The sequence below is a fragment of the Trachypithecus francoisi genome, unplaced genomic scaffold (genome assembly GCF_009764315.1).
Source record: "Trachypithecus francoisi isolate TF-2019V2 unplaced genomic scaffold, Tfra_2.0 Lachesis_group7, whole genome shotgun sequence".
NCBI classification, from domain to species: Eukaryota; Metazoa; Chordata; class Mammalia; order Primates; family Cercopithecidae; genus Trachypithecus; species Trachypithecus francoisi.
Window position 1 is genome coordinate 98592252 of NW_022681472.1, and position 13022 is coordinate 98605273.

Genomic DNA, 13022 nt, shown 5'->3' on the forward strand with positions numbered 1-13022 from the left:
AGAGAATTCCGTCCCGTCCCCAGAAAGAACCTCTGCTTACCCCCAACTGAAAGGCAGCACAGCCCCCTCCCAAGAAAGGCGAGCCTGGGGAGCCCTTGCAGGCCAGAAGCCCTCTCTCCAAATTTGCAAACCACGGACCCTCGCCTGCCTCTCCTCCAGCAGTGAAGGGAGGGAACCATCAACCACACGTCCTGCAGCCGCCCTGGGGATGAGATTTCTGGGGTGCTGCCTCCTCCCCGGTGCTCCCAGCCCATGCCCAGCCAGCCCTTCAGAGGAACGAGGGCAGGCTGCGCCTTCAGGTGGGAGACGGGCGGACTCCGAGGGCTGGGGACAGTTCTGGCCACCAAGGACACCTGCTGCCCTGCACCCGCAGCCTGCCTCAGTGACTCTCCCCAAAAGCCCCTCGGCCTTTCCTCACCAAGGGCAGACGCAGAGGGCACAGGTCTGCAGGGTGAGGGCTGGCTGACAGTGCCTCGCTGCTCAGTTTCTCCCTGGTTCTGCCGTCACCCAGGGCCCATCAGTCACCCAGGGCCCATCCGTCACCCAGGGCCAGCACAAAGTCCAATGCAGGGCCCTCCTCTTCCTTCAATTCAGGGAGAAACACAGCAAAACTGAAAGCCACCGACAAACAGCCAGGCTGCAGTGACTTGGATCTAAACGGATTTATTTTGTGTATTTTTTCTTTTTTTCAGTTTCGTAGCAAATGAAAAAAGAACTCAACGAAAACCAACTACACAACAAAACTTTCAACAAGTGGGCGCACCTTCCACTCCGAGTGCTCAGGGGAGGGGTGTGGACCGGCTGGAATCCCAGTGATGGCCCTGAGGGCCCCGGAAAACCGGGCAGATCCCCCAGGCGCCTGGCCCAGCCTACAGGGCCGGGAGCACCCGCCTCCTCACCCTCTCTCCCAGCTAGTCCAAAAAGCGATGAAGTGTTAAAGAAAGATTCCACAAACAAAACGAAACACAATTTAAATTAAAATAAAAACACTGTCTCCACCTGCCTCATGCCAGGAGGCTCTGGCCCAAGCCTCCTCTTAAAAAAAATTTTTTTTTTTCTGCTAGAAATACTGTGCATTACTTTTTTCTTTCACTTCTCTTGAAGGTTAAAATAAGATATATTTCCCCAGGAGTCATAGATATGTTCTGGTGCATAGAGAGACAACAGCTCGGGGTCCGGGCCAGCCCCCACCCGGCTGAGCACAGGACCCACCCCCCTCCCCCCACCGTTGAGCATAGGACAGCAGGCCTGGACACAGCACAGGTGACGTCCCTGGTTTCGACCTCCAGGGAACGCCGGTAGCAGGGTCGGGGGCAAGCGGGGAGGGGGCAGGCAGGGGCAGGGCCCCTCCTGGCGAGCGACTCATGCTGCGACTCGCGACTGAGGGCGGACCCGGGCTGGGGAAGGAAGGGGCTTCCTCCAAGGTTTTCTTTTCTAATCACCAAGCATAATAAAGATAAATACTTCGAAAATAAGACCGATTTTAAAAGGGGGAGGGGAAGTTAAAAAAGGCAAGGAAATGGAGGCTGAGAAGAGAACGGAGGAGGGCGGGGGCAGGCAGGGGCTACCCGGAAAGGGACGGCAGCGCGGCCCCTCTCGGCTGGCAGGGCGAAGGTGGGAACGGAAAACCACGTTCGACATATGTACAAGTGGACGCTTGGAAAGAAGTTAGACCTGGCTCAAGTTTCCTTGGAAATCACCGTTCTCCGCGCAACGTCAGGACGGCGATTCAGGCCGACGCGCACGAACGGGGGCCGGGAGCGAAGGGGCCTCCAACCCCGCGCCCGCAGACTTGGCAGCGGGGCCAGCACGGCCGGGCCGGGCCTGGCGTCCACGTCCTGGACCGCGGAGTCCGAGCCGAGGCCCTGCGAGACCTGCGCGAACTTGTCCCCGGCGATAGCGGCGCGGGCTCGGGGTCCGGCGCCTACAGGAAGAAGTCGGGAGCGCCCTTGGCCCCGCCGGGACCGGCCTGCGGTGGCGAAGGCTCCCGCGGGAAACCGGCCCCGCCCGCGCCCCCGGGGCCGCCCCGGCCCGCCAGCTTCTCGTATTTCTCCTTGTACAGGTCCCGCTCTTTGGCCAGGCGCCCCACCTCCAGCTTCAGCTGCTCCACCTGGCTCTGGAGTTGGCACTTCTCGCTCTCCAGAATGTGCCGCTGCTGCACCCGCTTGAAACGGCAGGACTGCGCGTAGCCGCGGTTCTTGAGCGTGCGCCGCTTCTGCTTGAGCCGAATGACCTCCTCCTTGCTGAAGCCGCGGAGCTGCCGGTTCAGCTCGCGCACCGACATGGACACCAGCTGGTCGTCGGAGAAGCGCTCCTCCAGGCGCACGTGGTGGCCCGAGCCGCCGCCGCCGTGGCCCGCGCCGCCATGGTGGTGGTGGTGGTGGTGGTGGTGGTGGGCGGCATGGTGGTGGTGAGCGGCGTGGTGCGCGCCGTGGTGGTGCCCGGCGCCCATGTCGTCCGCGCCGCCGCCGCCCGCGAAGCCCGGGCCGCGGAAAGCCTCGTAGGCCGCGGCGGCCGCCGGGTGGTGCGCGCCGTGGTGCGCGCCGTGGTGGCCGCTGCCGATGAGCGCCTCCACTGCGTCCTCGGGCGTCAAGTTGAGCGCCTCGGGGTTGAGGTGGTGCTGGTAGCCGCTCATCCAGTACAGATCCTCCAGCGCCGGCTTCCCCGAGGTGCCCCCGACGGCGCCGGGGCCCCCGCTCGGCGGTCCGGGGGCGCCCCCGGCCTGAGACGCACCGCCACCGCCCCCTGCGGCGCCGCCGCCGCCGGTGCCCGGGCTGGGCGCACAGAAGCTGGGCGAGGAGGGCACGGAGGAGCAGGGCGTGCTGAGTGGCGTCGAGGACAGCGAGCCGGGAGGCAGGCGGTGGCAGAAGCGTTCGGCCTCGGGCGGCTCCTTCTTCACCTCGAACTTCATCAGGTCGAAGTCGTTGACGTACTCGATGGCCAGCGGGCTGCTGGGCAGCTCGGGGCCCATCGCCAGCTCCGCGGCCATCGCCCGGGGCCCGCGCCCGGCCGCGCCCCGACGGGCGGCGCGAGGTGGGGGAGCCGCGGGCCTCTCCCCCCCCTGCTCCCCGCGGGCGGCTGTCCCGGCGGGGGCGGGGGGGCGCCGGCACGGGGCGGCGGCGCCGAGGGGCGCAGGGAAAGTTTCACGTGGTCAACTCCGGGGCGGCGCGCTAGGGGCGCCGCTGGCCGGGTGTCTCGGTCGATCCCGGGCCCGCGCCGCCTCCTCTCCCCGCGGCCGCCGCCTCGGGCTGCTCCGGGCCCGGGCCCGCTCCCGCGCCCCACCCGCGCCGCCGGCCGGCCCCGCCTCCCACGGCTAAACGCGAAGCTGCGCGCGCCCCTTTATAGAGACGGGCGCCTGGGCCCGCCTCCCCAGGAGGGGCGCGCGCCCCCGGGCCAATCGGAGCCCCAGCCCCGCCGCCCTCATTTGCTTATCCCCATGGCAACTCAGCGCCCAGCTGTCAATCTCCTGCGGGAAACAGCTGTGGGAAGGGGTGGGGACGGGCCGCTGGCGAGAGGAGAGGGCAGGGCCCTCTGGTGGCCATCACCGGGCACTGCACGGGCCGAGGGCGCGCGGTCGCAGGGGGCAACTGCGATCCCCAGGGGCCTCAGCTCCCAGACCGGACGGCCCGGAGAGTCCGGAGAAGCAGACGGGGGCCGCTCCCGGGGATCCCCTCGGGGCCTCGTCCGCTTCGGGCCACGCGGCGGGGCGCCCCCTCGACCCCCTGGGTTCGCGGCCCGGCCTCGGGGCCGGAGGCAGCTCCGCTAGCGGCGGCGGCAGCGGCGGGAACTCCGGGCCTCTGGACACGGGTGACACCGCGCGGCCCGGCAGAGCGTGGCTCGCTAAGCGGGTTATATTTAGCCCGCGGCTCAGGCGCGTTCAGGAATTTGATCAACAAAGTTGCCGGCACCTCCGGGCGCCGGGACGCACCGGGCGGGCGGAGGGGCACACTCGCGTGGGGGACGGCGTGAGGGGCCGGGGACGTAGGGCTGGCATATGGGGGGCCGCGGAGGGCTCAGGACTGTGGGGGTCGCGGGACGACTCGGGTGGGTGCGAGCGGCGGGGGCGGGGCCCACGGGCTGGCGGCCCCTCTGGGCGTTAGGAATCCCGGTCCAAGCCGCCCACCACCCAGTTTTGCGCCCGGCGGGGCTGGAGGCGCCTTGCTGGGCTTGGAGTGGGATGGGGGTAACTGAGGCGGGGAGGCAGGGATTTCCACCTGGCGGCCCTGCACCTGTTGAGAGGAGACAGCTCTAGTTCACGGGGCAAGGGAGGCGACGATGGGCAATGGGCCTGTGACCCCAGGTCCCCGACGCCAGCGAGCGAGCCTCGGGTGATGGGAGGGGATGCCCCAAGAATCACAAGGCCGGTGACCCGAAGTGGGCCTATTGGTTTTGCTCTAAATTCTCTCCATTGCTGTCCTATGACTTCAACAATTAAAAAAATAAGTCTAAAATGTAACCACCTTTGTAGAGAAAAAAAGCCTGGAATAAGTTGCGCAGAGGCCATGGGGAGGCCTGGTCACAGCGCCACCGATTTAGTGCCAGGCCCTCACCTCCTTCCCTCTACAAAGATCGATTGTTTTGTAACAAGAGGGTCGTGCAGTGAGGACTGAACACCTGCTTCCTAAGGTGTCTCCGGGTGTCCCTGGCCCTCCCCTGGGCCCTCCCACTCCTCTGGGCAGAGCTGGGACTGCAGATTTGGGAAGACCAGGCCTTCCTCCCTGCAAGGCAGGGCCAAGGACCGCATGAGGACCCACCTGCAGGGACCACTGTCCCCCGACCCTGTCCCAGAGGAGACTCTGAGCTCCCCACCCGTTTCAGCTCATTCAGGACTCGATGCTGCAGCCAGTGTTGCAGGTTGGTGGCCTCACAACCACCCTCCCAGTCTCATGAGCCTTCTATAGATGAAGAAATGAAGTGGGCAGCAGAGCCAGGTCCCCACACCAGGTACCTGGACTTGAGACCGCATGAGTGGTCAGCCAGCCAGGGTGTGGGGTTTCCTCCTCCCTGCATGGAGTGGGAGGCCCGGGAAGGGAGGATGCTACCGAGCAGTAGAGCTGGTGGTAGGTAGTCGAGGTTATCTGTACCTGCAGCCCCGCAAGACGCCTTGGGGCTAGAGGGCCCTTCCATGGCCCCTCCAAGGGTTTAGCAGCATTTCTGGGCACCACACCCTGGCGGCCCTGGGGCACGCTGGAAAGGGAGTTGAGGAGGAAAGAGAGAATGTTTGCGGCCGGGCGCGGTGGCTCAAGCCTGTAATCCCAGCACTTTGGGAGGCCGAGACGGGCGAATCACGAGGTCAGGAGATTGAAACCATCCTGGCTAACACGGTGAAACCCCATCTCTACTAAAAATGCAAAAAAATTAGCTGGGCGAGGTGGCGGGCGCCTGTAGTCCCAGCTACTCGGGAGGCTGAGGCAGGAGAATGGCGTGAACTCGGGAGGCGGAGCTTGCAGTGAGCTGAGATCCGGCCACTGCACTCCAGCCTGGGGGCAGAGCGAGACTCTGTCTCAAAAAAAAAAAAAAAAGAAAGAAAGAAAGAGAGAGTGTTTGCATTGTGCTGTGTCCTCACTGCCCCCACTGGACCCCCCCCCACCCGTCGCACTGTGGCTCCTGCTAGGCCAAGTAAACCAGGGGAGGGTTTTTGGTCGCCAGCCCAGGAGACTCCGGCACACCCGTGGGAATGAAGGAGGTGCCTGACCCCAGGCTGTGGCAGTGGGAACCCTCCCAGGGGTCACAGCTATGACCGCAGGCTGAGGGACGCTGACCCCACAGCCATGCTTGGACTCGGTGGCACCCCCATCCTGCCACCACTCATAGGAAGCCTAAGTGCCTCATCTTGCTCTGAGAGGTGGGAGAAGGTGGTGGAGGCTGGGGTGGCCTCAAAGATCGGCCCTAACCCACCTACCCCAAGCCTGCCAAGCCGTCCTCGAGGCTCGGTGCTATCACCACCAAGCCAGGATGGCTCCCCAGAATTCACCCGTGCATGGCTGTTCCCTGGGCTCCCAGAAGCGCTCCCCCTTCCCGCCAGCCTCCCAACCCAAGGGCTTCTCACACCCTCCAAACTTTCAGCATTTGGTCCTCACAGAATTCCACAGCGGCCATCTGTGTGGCTGGGTAACTCAATGCACCCAGCAGGCTTCTCTTGAGCACCTAGTGCCCCTGGGCAGGGGCACGGACACTGCCTGTGTAGGTCATGTGAGGAAGGGGCCTGTGGGCTGAGATGCACTGTTGCAGTGTTTTTGGAAAATACAGTCTGCCAAGTGGGCCTCAGACAACAGAAAATCAGCCATAAAAATAATAAGTAAAATGAGGCCGGACACAGCGGCTCACGCCTGTAATCCCAGCACTTTGGGAGGCCGAAGTAGGCAGATCACGAGGTCAGGATTTCGAGACCAGCCTGGCCAACATGGCAAGACCCTGTCTCTACTTAAAAAATACAAAAATTAGGCCGGGCGCGGTGGCTCAAGCCTGTAATCCCAGCACTTTGGGAGGCCGAGACGGGCGGATCACGAGGTCAGGAGATCGAGACCATCCTGGCGAACACGGTGAAACCCCGTCTCTACTAAAAAATACAAAAAACTAGCCGGGCAACGTGGCGGGCGCCTGTAGTCCCAGCTACTCGGGAGGCTGAGGCAGGAGAATGGCGTAAACCCAGGAGGCGGGGCTTGCAGTGAGCTGAGATCCGGCCATTGCACTCCAGCCTGGGCGGCAGAGCGAGACTCCGTCTCAAAAAAAAAAAATTAGCCGGGCATGGTGGTGCACACCTGTGGTCCCAACTACTTGGGAAGCTGAGGCAGGAGAATCACTTGAACTCGGGAGGCGGAGGTTGCAGTGAGCTGAGATCACGCCACTGCACTTTAGCCTTGGCAACAGAGCAAGATTCTGTCTCAAATAATAATAATAATAATAATAATAGTAAAATGATAGTGGATTTGCCTTCTATTGCTGTCTCACAAATTACCACACGTTTAGTAACTTTACACCCATTTATGGTCTCGTGGCTTCTGTGGGCCAAGCATCCAGGCAGGGCTTAGCTGGGGCCCCTGTCCAGGGTGCAGTCTAGGAGGTGGCCGGGCTACAGTCTCAACATGGGACAAGGAGGACTGTGCTACCAGGCACTGTCAGGCTGTGGGCAGAATTATTTCCTCAAATCTGCAGAACTGAGGACTGGCTTCTTGCTGGCTGGAGGCTGGAAGCCACCCTGAGCTCCTCACCAGGTGTGGCCCCAGCACAGGCCCTGACGCCTCGGGCCAGCAGGGAGAGGCTGTCAGCTGGGGGTAAGGTGCTGTGATCACAGCTGCAGCACCTGGCCACCCTCCACGAGTCTGTTGGAGGAAAGGGGCCCCCCAAGGGTGGGAACACTGCGGGGGGGTCATGAGGCCTCCTCAGGGCCTGTCCCCCACACGTTTGTGAGAAAGTAGAAGGTTGGCTAGATGGGGAGTTCTGGGTTAGTGGGGTTGTGGGGCTTCACGGACACCTGAGCAGATGGAGGGGCCAGCCCTTCAGGCCAGGGAGCAGGGAGCCCAGAGCCACTGCCTGGGAGGGGCCGGAAGGGCCCAGGGTGGCTGGGTCAAGATCAGAGCCCATAGGGGCTGGTGTAGGGTCCAGGAAGTCATCGTGGGTCCCCAGAGGGCTCTGGGTGGAGGGAAACCTGGTACGAGGAGGGACAGGGAGGTTGGGGTGCCCACCACCTGACCCCCACAGCCCTCTCTGCTGTAAACCATGGGACCCCACGCAGTCTGCTGTCTGCTGGGGCCCTGAGCTCATGCATTTGACGGCAGGGAGGGGCCTGAGGGGACTGTCCCGGCACAGCTCCTCCACCCCTGCCATAGCACAGGGCACAGGAGGGCTGAGCTGACCCTGCCAGGCCATGCGTGGGCCTCCTGAACCTCACCCTGCCGCCCCCAAGGGTAAGTGCTCGGAACTGCGTCGAGCCTCGCATGGGGTCTGGAGTGTCATTTTGGAGGCATTTATTTAGGTGGGAGAACCCCCACACCCCCGGTGCCTGCGTTTGCTGGATGGAAGTGATCACAGGAGACAGAACCTTCTCTGTCCCGCAGACAGAGGCTCTGTGTCTTCTGGGATAGGGGGCTGCTGGGGCTGCCTCCACCCCCACCCTGCTCCTGCTGTCCGGGCGCCCCTCCTCCATGCAGGGGCTCGTTTGCATTTAAGAACAAAACAACCAAAAGACAAGCCCAGGGCCTCCTGAGAGTCCCTCCTCAGCCTGTCGCTGCTCCGCCCCTTCCTTGTGCCCCTACTCAAGCACAGATGGTGCGCCTACTGTATGCCAGGTGCCAGTCAGGGCGCTCACTCAGCCACGACACGCCCAACTCCCTGCCCTCTGAGCTCCCATGCTGCTGGGTGCTAAGCGAGGCAGGGTCATCCAGAGGCAGGATGGGCACAGGCTTAGCCCAGGAAGGTGAGGGCACTCCTGGCTGACCCCCAGACACTCACCCTTCGGTCACCTCCCAGCCCCCAGGGGACTCCAGGCCAGCATCTGATTGCCCAGCCAGCACCCCTCCAGGCACACGGGGCACAGAGCCACACTCTGAAGTCACTGCTGCCCCCCCGCCCGCTCGCCCATCCAGCTCCCGCAGTGGCCCTGGACTCTGCCCACGGCTCCCACCTCTGTGGCCATCACATCTCCCTCAGACGAGGCAACAGCCCTAAAACCCGTCTGCTTGGCGCTGGGTGGGGGCAGCACCTGCCTGGGACCTGGCCATGCCCCACCAGGGCTCTGAGGACCCCCCAGGGTGCCATGTGCCTCCGCTGTGGGGTTTCCCTCCGGCTGCCCCAGTACACACCACTCTGCTGCACGCACGGGCTTGGGTGCAGGGCTACGCACCCCTCTCCTCAGGAAGCCTTCCCTGTGCTGACCACCCCAGCAGGGGACATTCCACCAGGCTGTCCTCAGCCGGGGCCATGGTCAATGCAGGGGCAGTGACTCTCCTAGTCCCAGCCTCCCGGGTCCCTTGGCCAGGTGCCCTAGCAGTCACTGGTCTGCTGCCAGCTGCCCCTTGGCATGAGGGGCCTCATGTGACCAAATGGGCACACTCCATGCAGGGGAAACGCAGGGACTTGTGACCAGGCAGAGCCCGGGCTGCACAAGGTCCCCAGGTGGGGTATTGGGCCACCATGGTGGCACTCCGAAGGCAGTGGCCAGCCTTTTCTGAGCCTTCCTGCTGGCTGCTCCTGGGTGGGGGCTGCATTTGGGGACAGTGGACCTGGCGCTGAACTGCTGTCACACCCCTTGCCCACGAGCATTGCCCCAGGCCTGCAAGTGGCCATGCCGTGTGTCAGATGGCAGCGCTAACGGTCCCAGACAGGTGCTGGGTGGACAGGGCGCCTATTCCCCACCACCCACGGACATTTCACGTTTCAGGGCCGTGTGCCAGCCCCAGCGTGGCTGAAGGCAGTGGCACCCATGGGCGGGTCCAGCTGCCCACTGGGCCTGCAGCAGACACTTGCTGGTGGCACTAAGTGAAGTTAGAGGATCTGGCTGCCTCATGTCCACCCGGTGCCCACCCTCAAATCTGGGGTCCCGAACAAGGAAACGAGCCCGTGAACACCTGGGTCTGGGTGAGCTGGGCCAGTGCTGGAGGGGACAGAAGCCAGCTGGGTACAACCCGCCCACAGCTCTGGCTTCCAGAATTCGCCATCCCACCCAATCTGGCTGCAACAGGGCCAAGGCCACAGGCTGGGTCCCAGGGGCTCAGGGTAGAGGTCACAGCAATGACCACCATGGAGAGAACCGGAAACTGCCGCCGTGTCACCCAGCACGCGCCCTGGTAGAACCATCTCACCAGCCTCGCACCTCGTCCCCTCTGATGCCAACGTCAGGACACTCCACTCCAGGGTGGAGTCCAGGACCTCGGGGGGGCGGAGCATTCTCCCCGCCCAAGTGTGGACCAGGCCAAGGGGCCCTGTGGGGTATGGGCTGGACAGTGGCACTGCCACCCACCCGGAGCCCAGGCAGGCAGAGGGCACAAGGCTCATGCATCTGACTCCAGGCTGCACTGTGGGGCCCCTGAAGGCGTTGCTGGCCTGCCTCCCCTGGGGCAACCCCCCATTTCTCTGGAGGTGAGGGAAGGTGGGGACGGGTGCCTAGGGGAGCCTGTGCCCCTCCAAGCCTTGCCTCTCCCAATCCAGGGTCCCTGACACAACCTCAGCCAGGCCTCCTGGCCAGGCCCCTCCAGCACGGGCACCCGTGAAGAGTGGGGGAGCTGGCAGCTGGCTGAGCTGCCCCGCCCACCATGGCTCCGGCCTGTTGCACCTGGGGCCCCAGAGCGCCCCCTGGGCCTTCCCCACCCCAGATGGTGCTGCTCAGGTCCAAGGAGAAGCTCCTTCTGACTTCCGAACCCTCCTGGGAGATAGGAAGGGGGCCCCATACTCCTGCCCAGCGCGGCGGTGCTTTCCACCTGGCAGTGGCGTGGCAACAGTCAGGACAAGCCAACCAGTTACAGATAGAACCTTTATTGCTGAACATAAAACACCTGCCTGGGAGGCCCGGCCAGTGGCCTCCTCACTGGGCCGAAGACCTGGGTGGGGAGGGCTGGGGGGGCTGCAGGGCCACTGTTGCCAATGGCAGTTGGGGACAGGCCTGGAGGCCAGCCCTGCCTGGCACCCTGGAGGGCGGTGGGGTGGGGACAGGGGCCCGGCTTGGGGGAGGAAGACCAGGCCCCGGGCACACGCTGGTCATGGAAGGCTGAGGGCCAGGCAGGCAGAGCAGTGTCCCTGTGGCCCCCGGGGAGGCTTGGTGGCGGGCGGCCCTCCTCTGGGACAGAGTGGCAGACAGAGCCTCTTTCCTCTCCAAGGATGAGGGTCTGAGGTAGGTGCAGGCCGGGCCCGGGGTCCTCACAGACGCGGTTTGATGTGCAGAGGCTTCCCTATGCAGAGAGGGCAGAAGTTAGGGGCCAGGAAACCCCTGGAAGAACCTCCCCAGCCTGCAAAGCTCCTGGTCAGGGGCTCAGGAGGGGAGTTCTGTCAGCCTAAACACACACGGCAGGGTCTGCAGACACATCCCCCCGAGTTCTAGAGAGAAGAGCACAGTCAGGCCACAGGCTTCAGCTGCTGCCCCCTGCTGCCAACAGGTCCTGGTGAGCCTCTGTGGCTGTCTAGCCGTGCCGCATGCTAAGGTCAAGTGAGGCTTCTGCCTACAGTCCAAGGGTCTTCTTGGGCGGCCGCAGTCCCGGCCCCAAGGTCTACAGGGTGAGCCATCAGTACCGGCGCACACAGCACCAGACAACCCCGCACGCTCAGTGAGGCTGCCAGACACGGGAGGCGGTCACGATGCACCTTCCATGTGGAAAGTCGGGGTGCACACGAGCTGTGGCGGGGAGGGGCAGGAGCAGAGCAGAGGCCCCAGCATGAGGTGGGCAGGGCCTGGAGGCAGGCAGTGTAGGAGGGAGCAGTTCCCCACAGTGGGGAAGCCCAGGGGCTCCTGCCCCATGAATGTTCACTCACTGGGTGCCAGCGCCTGTCCTCCCTCCCCAGATCTCCAGACCACCTGACAGGCACTGCGGCGGCCCGCTGAATAGAGATGCCTCCGTGTAGCTGCCCACAGGACTGGCCCTGCCCAGGTGCTCCTCTTCAGGGCTGATGAGCCCGCTCACCCACGCACAGTGGAGTCGGGCCCAGCAGCCAGGGCCCAGGCTACAGACTACACAGGCTCTGCCCTGTCAGCCTGCCCCTGCGGTGGCCGCTCCAGTAGCAGCTCCAGCTTCCTGCCCAGAGACTGTCCCAGGCACTTCTACCTGCCGGAGCTCCTGGCAGGGGAGGTTTCTGCAGCCTTTCCCGGGCCCCACCCAAGCTGCACACTGGACCCCTCAGCACCCTGCCCACTTCCACTGGCTCTGGAACCGGCTGCTAGGTTCCTGATCTTTAAAAAAAAAAAAAAAAAAAATAGTGGCTGCCTCGGGGCCCCATCTGCTCCCCCAACCCAGAGAGGCCCACCCAGAAGGAGGGAGCGGGTGCCCAGGTCTCGTGGGGCACAGGGTCTGGCCACGGTTCCATGCCCTGATGTGAAGGCTGTGAACAGGAGGCGGCCCCTCCGAGGCAGGCGTGTGAGCGTGCTCAGCGGAGCTGCTGGAGAAGGCTGCAGCAAGCATCTTCCATTAACGTTACGACCGTGAAATACGACAATAAAATGATAGCCGTATGGTCGCAAATTTGCAGCCCGCCGAGCTGCGTGGGGTTTATCGTCACTCAAACGCGCGGAGAGCTGTAAAATGTTTACAGAAAGGGTCGTTTGCAGCCATAAAATCCTCTTTTCTCTCCTAAACAAGGCTGAGTGGAGCCATTTACCAAGCCCCAAATGCTCACTGGGGGAGAGGGAACATCTGTTCTCTCCGGAGTGGGTGGTGATCTTCCAGAACAAATTAACAGAAATGGGTGCTTTCTAATTAAATCAGCCCTCAGCTGGGGCAGACTGTGCAGCGGCCACTGCTTCACTCGCACCTTGGCTGGCCCTGCCCCAGGGCTGGCAAGTGCACCCCTGGTGCCTGCGGGACTCACCCAGGCCCCACCTGGAGATTCTGACGTGATGGTCTGAGGTGGGCATTTAAAACTCCCCTGTGCTTGAGCCAGATCACGCTGCCTACCTGAGTCCTTGGTGAGGGGGGCCCTGGGGGCCCGGACCCTGGGTTGGGCTCCTGGGCTTGGTGAGGACTGCAGGGAGATGAAGGAAGGCAGCTTGCAGAGCCTGTTGGAGTGTGCCGCTGCTAAGGCGGCCTTCTGGAGAGATGGTGCCTCGTGGTCCAAGGAAGCGGGAGGGGATGAGGAGGAGGAGGAACAAGAGGAGGAGGAGGAAGCCTTCAAGGATGAGGGAGAGGCTGACCTCCCTGGGGAGCGGGGAGGTGCAGCCAGCGCAGCTGCAGTGAGGGCAGGGGAGCTGGGCGTTTGCCTGGTGGGGCGCTGGGCTGCCGAGGGCTTCCTGCAGGGAAGGAAGGGGCAGACGTGTGAAGTGGGGTGACAGGCGGGGATCCCAGCGACAGGCTGCCCATGCTCTTGGCTGCTTCCTGCTCCCG

General features: G+C 63.7%; 2 protein-coding genes across 4 annotated transcripts in view; both read right to left on the bottom strand.

Moving 5' to 3' along the window:
- Nucleotides 1-643: 643 nt before the first annotated feature.
- Nucleotides 644-3325, bottom strand: MAFA (MAF bZIP transcription factor A). The gene has a single exon (XM_033203722.1). It carries the CDS (start codon nt 2987-2989, stop codon nt 1925-1927), a length of 1065 nt encoding a protein of 354 aa, XP_033059613.1. The 5' UTR covers nt 2990-3325; the 3' UTR covers nt 644-1924.
- A 7129-nt stretch (nt 3326-10454) lies between these two features.
- ZC3H3 (zinc finger CCCH-type containing 3) overlaps nt 10455-13022 on the bottom strand; it is a 113816-nt gene continuing 111248 nt past the window's right edge. For all 3 annotated transcript variants that reach the window (XM_033203724.1, XM_033203723.1, XM_033203725.1), the window contains exons 13-14: nt 12597-12928; nt 10455-10883 (exon numbers count right to left, since the gene is read on the bottom strand). In XM_033203724.1, the coding sequence (XP_033059615.1) occupies nt 10852-10883; nt 12597-12928 (364 nt within the window). In that variant the 3' untranslated portion in view covers nt 10455-10851. The remainder of the gene's footprint in view (nt 10884-12596; nt 12929-13022) is intronic.

What these genes read in the sequence shown, in the direction of transcription:
- MAFA (XM_033203722.1), bottom strand. Translation starts at nt 2,989, where the DNA reads ATGGCCGCGGAGCTGGCGATGGGCCCCGAGCTGCCCAGCAGCCCGCTG.